This window comes from Labrus mixtus, chromosome 9, assembly GCF_963584025.1.
Source record: "Labrus mixtus chromosome 9, fLabMix1.1, whole genome shotgun sequence".
Classification (NCBI taxonomy): Eukaryota; Metazoa; Chordata; class Actinopteri; order Labriformes; family Labridae; genus Labrus; species Labrus mixtus.
This window is the reverse complement of record NC_083620.1, coordinates 30,450,602-30,458,536: the sequence shown is the minus strand read 5'-3', so window position 1 is coordinate 30,458,536 and position 7,935 is coordinate 30,450,602. Positions and strand designations below refer to the sequence as shown.

At 41.8% G+C, this 7,935-nt stretch overlaps 1 protein-coding gene across 1 annotated transcript in view; it reads right to left on the bottom strand.

Moving 5' to 3' along the window:
* Positions 1-280: 280 nt before the first annotated feature.
* The window catches only part of ano7 (anoctamin 7), a 19,196-nt gene continuing 11,541 nt past the window's right edge, over positions 281-7,935 (bottom strand). Inside the window, exons 14-24 of the mRNA XM_061047363.1 lie at positions 7,898-7,935; positions 7,565-7,667; positions 7,215-7,326; positions 6,235-6,289; positions 4,962-5,059; positions 4,467-4,636; positions 4,147-4,352; positions 3,929-4,068; positions 3,763-3,853; positions 2,458-2,577; positions 281-2,334 (exon numbers count right to left, since the gene is read on the bottom strand). The exon at positions 7,898-7,935 is cut by the window's right edge and continues 61 nt beyond it. Coding sequence (XP_060903346.1) covers positions 2,182-2,334; positions 2,458-2,577; positions 3,763-3,853; positions 3,929-4,068; positions 4,147-4,352; positions 4,467-4,636; positions 4,962-5,059; positions 6,235-6,289; positions 7,215-7,326; positions 7,565-7,667; positions 7,898-7,935 — 1,286 coding nt within the window. The 3' untranslated portion in view covers positions 281-2,181. The remainder of the gene's footprint in view (positions 2,335-2,457; positions 2,578-3,762; positions 3,854-3,928; positions 4,069-4,146; positions 4,353-4,466; positions 4,637-4,961; positions 5,060-6,234; positions 6,290-7,214; positions 7,327-7,564; positions 7,668-7,897) is intronic.

Genomic DNA, 7,935 nt, shown 5'->3' with positions numbered 1-7,935 from the left:
TGTTTATTAATTGTAAATAACGAAACATTTTAATGGGATATTGTGAGAAACAAATTTGAGAATTGTTTTAATTTTAGAGTTTCACGTTTTAGTAGAAAAACAGATAAATCGATTTGAAAAGGTCACAATGAAAATGCAGTGCCAACTACTTTATAATGTTGCAGAAGACAAAGAGACATACTTCAGTTAGTCCATCCTGCAGTGAAGAGCATTTATCGTATTTCTCCACCATAAACGACTGTCAGATAAAAAGGAAGCAAAGAAAACACAAACACCTGACTCCTGAACGACTTTTATTTGCATCTTATATTAAACCTTCTCCAAAGAAACATTGATCTATTAAATTATCAACAAATATTTGCTACATTTCGGTTAAAATAAATACAGCAACAGATCTATCAAAAAATATATAAATATGCTCAAAGATGTATTCTTCTTTCTCCTCTATGTGTTTTGCCTTAAGGACTGAAAACTTCAAATCAGTGATTTAAGTTCAGTCTGACTGCTCTTATCCACCGGTGCCTAAACTAATTTATCTACAGACTGAGCTGAACTTTTCAAAACCAAACAAGGGTCAACAAGAAGGGGCGCCAGAAAGCCTAGCGGTTATGTCATGGAGGCTATAGTGCTCATTGCAGCGGTCCTGGGTTCAAATCATGTCGTCATCCACTTTCTGTGTCTCTACAGCTGTTCTATCCAATAAAGGTAAAAAGACCCCAAAAATATAAGTTAAAAAAAAAAAAAAATCAACAACGAGCTACGTTAACAAGACAAACATTCAAACATGTTTCTTACATGTTGCCCTACAATAATTTTACACAAACAACAAAAATATTAGGAACACATTTCAATTGAAGTTTTTAAATCTGATATAGAAATGAAACATCTGGGGTTCTTTTAGTCTGCTCACTTGTTGGTCTTGAAGACATCTAGGATGCCTCTGTGAGGCCTTTCATGTGGTCCATGTTCAGGTCTGACAGACCGCAGAGTTCCTGTTTTAGAACTCTTGGAAGGTTTTTCAGGCCTCATGAAAACCACTTTCTAAATCTGTTGAATGTTTTGTATTGTCCTGCAAGTCATGTACACGACAGTAAGTCCAGAACCCGGGGCCTACGCCTTCCTAGTTCTTGTAAAAAAAAACTCTTGTAGCTGATCAAGGCATCTTGGGGGATTTTCATTTCTCTTACAGCATTCTGTGGGATCTTGTCAGTATTGTGTAGATCTAGTGGTGTGTTGAAGGACAGGACTTGTACATCTCTTGCAGAGCTTTGGTTTGATGTGTGGAGGTTAAACTCATCCACTGTAGATATTCCTCTGGTCAAAAAGAAATCTTTTGCACAGATCTTGCAGAGAACTCACAGACATCGTGGAGGTCTTTTAGGACTACAACAGAAGCTCTTGTAGGACGAAGGGATCCTGACAATCTCTTGTAGATCTTAAACAGGCTCTCAGGTAAAGCCTTTGGATGCTCAAGTCCAGATCTACAGAGACATGTAAGGTTTTACAGCTCATGGATATTTTAAAGGTCTGGCAGAGTTCCTTGGAGATCTTGCTATAGAACATATTCCATCGGCATGGATATGGTCTATTGAAGATCTTGTGGAGATGGTTTGAATATCTCACAGATGATATACAGTTCTAGTAAAAGCCAACTAAATCTTTGAGGCATTTCTTTGATCTTGTAGACCAATCACAGAATTCTTAATGGAAATGATAGAATTCTAAAAAACTGGTAGATCTTAAAAACAATCATAGATATTGTAGACCTGTTGTAGTGTGTGTGGAGGTTTGACAGAGACAGTGCAGATCTTGTATGAATCCAGCAGAGGTTATAAAGCTTTTTTATCTTGTAGGATTTGTGGCTCTCTATCAGTGATCTTTGTTTAAAAGTGGTTGTGGTTTAAAAGATCCCCTGAAGCTGTTGGAATGGTTCAGAAGTCCTGTAGATATCGAGAGTCTAAGCAGAGGTCTGACAGATCCTTGAAATATGTAACAGAAGTCCCGTTTTTCCTGTAAGTCCAGAAATAGTTGTGCAGCTCTGGATCTTGTTGGTCTTGCCACAGTCTTGTAGGACCTGTGCTGAATGTAGTTCTCGATGATCTGTCAGAGGTTGATCAGGGTCTATCTCAGTCCAGCAGATGTGGATGTTGAGGTTTTTGGAGGACATGTAGTGATTTCTTTTCAGCAGCTTCCGTGTGTATTGGGTTCTTCAGGGATTCCCTTCAGGTTTGGGGGAGGGGAGTCGCTCTGCGGCGGTGAGGCTCGTGGCGCTCGCTGTCTCAGATCCTTAGACCGGACATCCGTCTCATCAGGAATCATGGATTTCCCCAAAGCCTGGAGGCACAGGAACAAACCACAATATAATTGAGTGTATCTGCTTAAAGGCAATAACACAAACCAGAACAAACTGGAATAAAAACAACAAACTTTGTTTGACCTAACCATTGAACGTTTTACCTGATTTTCAGCCAGCGCCTCCTTAGCCATGTAGTGCTCCCTCTTTATCTTCACCTCCACCTCCTCTGGGATGTCGGGGACCGTCAGGTCGATCAGACGGCCGATGAAGAAGACCACATGCTGAAGAAGAGAGAGTGGAAGAGCACCAATCAGGTCACAAGAGGAACAAGCTGGATCCAAACATGTCTCTTATCAACTGATTCACACTTCGTAGGCTGCCAAGAAACACAAAGATTTCCAGCTTGTAAATCGAGACTGATTGATCAGGCACATGGGAAAAATGTTATTCCCGGTAGAACCACAATAATGAATTTCTACAATTCTGAATGGATCCAAAACATCCAGACAGGATTCTTTCTTAGTATACTAATGGAGCAGGAGGTGTTGGTCTTGGTGTTGCTATCATTAGCTAGCTCTCAGAGTTGGTAATATATGGCTGTGTCTCTCATACTAACATACTGCCAGTACTGTGTATGGAGCAAGACGATTGTTAGAGCCCACTTTGGGTTCTACAAGAGGAAGTTTGAGCTGACGTATTCAGTATGCAGCGTCTGTAAAATGACGAACTTCAGGAAGGATTAAAAGGCCCCAGCTAACATCATACACCCCCCGACATGAGTTCAAATAAGTGGAACAAACAACTGCTGACAGCATCACTTTACAGCTCTACAGCCAACTCTGAAGAGACAATCAAATGAAGAAGATCGATCTGTTTCATTTCAAACACCGGCCTCAAACAGCGTCCTCAACAACAACTTTTCAGGCTATAAGCAAGTTTCTGAAAAACACTGTGTTGAGCCCAAAAATATGATTCAAATGAAAGTATTTTAAAATGTTCAATGTTCCTCGGTGTATTTACATCATTGCAAACAGCTGATAGAAAACATTACAAGTATAGCAGTTATAGCGACAAGCAGTTGAGGCTGGAACAGGAGGCGGCTGCTGTGCGTTCTGGGAGTTGGTGTCTTTCATCCACGAGCCAAAAAGACACTTTCTCCCTTTTCTTGGTCAAGAAGGCACCAACTTCAAAATGTATTTCACATTTCTACTACATATATGACCCAATGTCAATACAGATTCATGTTTTAAGTGAAGTATCCCTATAAGCATCCCAGTCGACAGAGGAAGCTGGTTTTGTCCTTCAGTTTAAAGTATTTGAACTTAAGCGAATTTGCAAATACCGAAATTTTGCTTTGGGTCATTTGTTCCAAAATCTGCACAAACTTATCGATTTGTCTAATGGAGTCACAATGTTGTGTTGGTCTGAACGCAGACTGAATGAACCTCCATGTGGGAGACACTGACCTCAAACACGATGACAAAAGTGAGTCTGATGGCGAGGAGGTGATAGTACTCAGGGAGGTGTTCTCCTTCATGATCCCTGAAACCTAAATACCTGCAAGCCAAAACAAAGTTACAGCCTCTGCATCATGTGTGTTTCCTGATCGTTGATCTGCGTGCTGTGGCCGACCTGCAGGGCATGTGCTGCTGGCTGTAGTTGCTCGGTGATGTTGCCAAGGTAAAGTTGATGTAGCCGGTCAGAGTGCTGTCCTTGATGTAGCGATAGTACAGACGAGGCACGAAGGACGAGGTGAACGCTATGAGGAACGCCTAAAGACACAAGGTCAAAGGTTAGATTATAGTGACGATGTCTAATCCACATACAGGCGAGACGCTGACATGTCTTACATTGCTCAGAACGGCGATGTGTGCAATGCAATGCAGGATGGAAAACCAGATGCCTATGTCCTGAGCTCGCTCCGCCACCGGGCGGCGATATTCAGTCACAAACTTCTGAGCGTCCAAACGGATCTCCACCCAGTTATTGATCAGAGCGAAGAGCGGAGCGAGAGGACACGCCGCCACAAAGATGGTGATAAAACCAAACTGTAGCACTGAGGAGAACAACGATAAATACATCAAACAGCCTTCAGTCTAACTCCCTGTCAGCCAATCAGAACACAGAATGTGTGTCACCTCTGTATTCAATCCAACAGCACAAGGCTTACCCATCTCCAAGTATTCACTGAAGAGCCCCTCACAGACCAGCAGCTGGTAGTCCGCCTCCCAGGGAGAAACCTCCTCCGGCTCCTCCCCCTTCGCCTCCCCCGGCTCCTCCTTCTTCACCTCTTTTGGACGGCGACGAATCTTCTTCTTCTGCCACCACGTCCTCAACTTCCTGCCACGTGATAAGCCACCAGTCGTACTTTCAGTTTGAGAGAACGTCTTAAACATTCATCGTTAAACAGATCACGGACGCTTGTGAGACAAAGATGAAACTTTTCTATATTTTGTACTTTGTATTGAAAACACCTGAATCTCTGTGTCCTGATCTCAGCATCTTTAAACAACTTGTTGAAAAGTTGTTTATGTTCTCTCAACGTTAGTATGAGATGTTTTAGAAAACGTTTTACATCTTACTGTCTTTTATTAAAAGTTGTTTAATCATTGTCTGTGTGTGTGTGTGTGTGTGTGTGTGTGTGTGTGTGTGTGTGTGTGTTTACGGGCAGATGAACTCCTGGACGTTGTTGATCAGCTGTTTTCCCACCATGATGACGAGCAGCTCCTGAGCCAGTTCAATCAGACATCCACCCGCTCCACACTTTAAACAAACACAAACAAAGAGCTCTAATGTTCCTCTCTCCTGATTGGATGATCTTTACTTACAGAATCAGAAGGCAACAAGGTTCAGAGAGCTTCACACAAGACATCAAGACAAAAGCAACACATCAGAAAACAAACTAAAGACATTCTAATAAAACGTCCAATAAAACCCAGAAAGAAGATCAAAAAGAAGATAAACCAGAGGAATAAGAGAGAAACTGCTGAGCACAGCAACAAAAGACTTCAAGTTACAGTGCAGTGTTTTCATAAAAGTAGAGTTAAAGAAATATTAGAATAAATTGCAGCTGTAAACGACGAGTCCATCTAAATTTTTACAACAGTTATGAAATGCAGATTTTACAATTAAAGATCTATTTAATTATTTGTATTTTAATTGTCACATATTTAAAATCCTCTTCCCCATGTTCCTCTAACTCTAACATGTGTCTCTAGTCCGTCTACAAACCCCCCAATGATGAAAAAAGTCCATCCTCTCCATCTTCTGCCTGCTCCACTTTTCAGAAAATGTGTGCTCAAACAGGCCGTTTGGAGATTTTCCCTTCATGACATCACAAAGGGCAGTAGCCCCTCCCCCAGGTGGGTGACACTCCCACAGCTAGGTGTTTGTTCTGCCCTCTGAGTCTGCCTTCTCACCGTAAACAATAGGACATGGAGCGAGAAAGCACCAAGACACCCAAGCCCTTCCAGAGAGGGGGCGTGGTCAGACACAGCTCATTTACATATTTAAAGGTACAGACACAGAAACAGCCTGTTCTGAGCAGGGCTGAAATAGAGGGGTTTATAGACATGATCAAATACAGGATCAGAGTGGATTTAGAACAAGAAACTTCACACACATGTTTTGAGTAGCTCTGAGACTTATTTACACTGAAGAAGAGGAGGATATGTGACCTTTAAGATTTATTTTAGGCTTTTACTCCTTTATTTGACAGGACAGTGGATAGAGTAGGAAGTCAGGGAGTGAGGATTAACATGGAGCCCTAGTCAGACTTAAACCGAGCCGCCTGCTTGTAGGACTTTAGTCGTCTTACACATGATGCAACCTAACTGCTCAGCCATTTTTTCTTTCCACTGTTCCCTCTGGGTGACGATATTATCTAACATACTTTCACTCTCATCACCTCCATCACCACCACAGAGGGACTGACTCACGTCTTCGTTCCGAACTCCAAACAGAGTGTTGTAGTGTCCAGGGTAACCGACGAACCTGAACACAAACAATCAAACAGCATATTTAGATCATCATTATGTGTCACACAGTCAGTGAATGTTTTTCCAGTTTTTCATGGCGGCATCATTCCATCCAAGTATGATCCTGTATGCACGATTCTTCATTAAATCCACTGAAGACGTTAGAAATCTATGAAATCTACAAGTAAGGTTTTATTAAAGTTGATAATAAATCCCCTCTGTTTGACTTGGTTAAGGTGTTTTTTTAATGTTTTATTGGGTTAATTTGTGAATTGTTGTTAGCCCCATAGGGCGCCTTATGGTGGGACGTAATAGTACACAAAGACACAGGGAGGTGAGCGTGTATTGACGAGGCTGGAAGTTAATGCTGGACACATGAAGAATGGGCGAGCGAGAGAGAGAGAGAGACTGTGTTAGTTCTTAGCATGAGCTAAGGCCCACAGTAGCCTATGCTAAACTGGATAACAGGACTTTAGTACACCTGTAACACCGTCAGTTTAAATCTAAAGGTGGTGTAGTGGTGGGACAACGTTGTTGAGATGTGAAGCTTCTGCTGTCTCATTACACATCGTGTCTCTCGCACTTTCACAACACACTAACATGCGAAATAAAATCTCACACCAGGACACCAATATTACGCCATTGCAGACTCACTTTAAAAGAAGGTGTAGCTTCTTTACGGTGCTGTTAAACTTCAAGCTACAGGGAGGTTACAAAACTGGCTGGTTGTTGTCATCATCAGCCTGCAGGAGGCGTTATATCTTACTGCTTTTAAATGTTTCCCCTCACTTTGATCACATTCACCAATTATATACAAAGAAAGACGGGACTACAAAAGGGAAAGAATTAAAATGAAGTGGGGAAGCTGAAAACAGAAGAACATTGATTTTGGCATTAGCCAATGAAAGCATACCTCTTTAAATGAACCAGGCAGTGCTTACCTGCCTTTGAAGAATGCGATGTACACCGGAGACGAGTAGAAGTTAACAAACTGGAAGATGAAAACTTTGAGAATGAACATGTCTTCGTATTTAGTCTGAGTCCGATGCATCTCTTAAAGATATAAAGAGAAAACACAGCATAATCAGGCAGAAACGCCTCATACCTGTTTTCGAACCTGTTTGAGTTCCAGCACCATGAAGATCAGAACCTTACACTCTAAACTTTCTAAACACCCAGTTGTTTTATTTTTAAACACAGGATGAATATTTTAAATAACTAAAAAGAGACTAAATTATCATTTTGTAAAAAGTCTGGGGATGAGGAGGGTGAAGACGAAGGTGTGACTCACCCCAACGGGTGAGGGTGTGGGCCAGTGAAGTGTAAACTCTGGACAACATGAGGATGACCAACAGGTTCAACACAGATCCTGAAAGACTGGCTATCCTCGCAGCCTGAACACACACACACACACACACACACACACACACACACACACACACAAACACACACACACACACAGACACACACACACACACACACACACACACACACAAACACACACACACACACAGAGTCAATAAGTTGTGGAGTCCCCCAGGGAAGCGTCCTGGAGCCTTTTATTTTTTGTCCATTAAACCTCATGTAGCCTTAAAGAAAAACTTCAGAGATGTGCCGTACTCACAGACAAACTGACAAATTTGTTGCCAGACCTGTAGATGA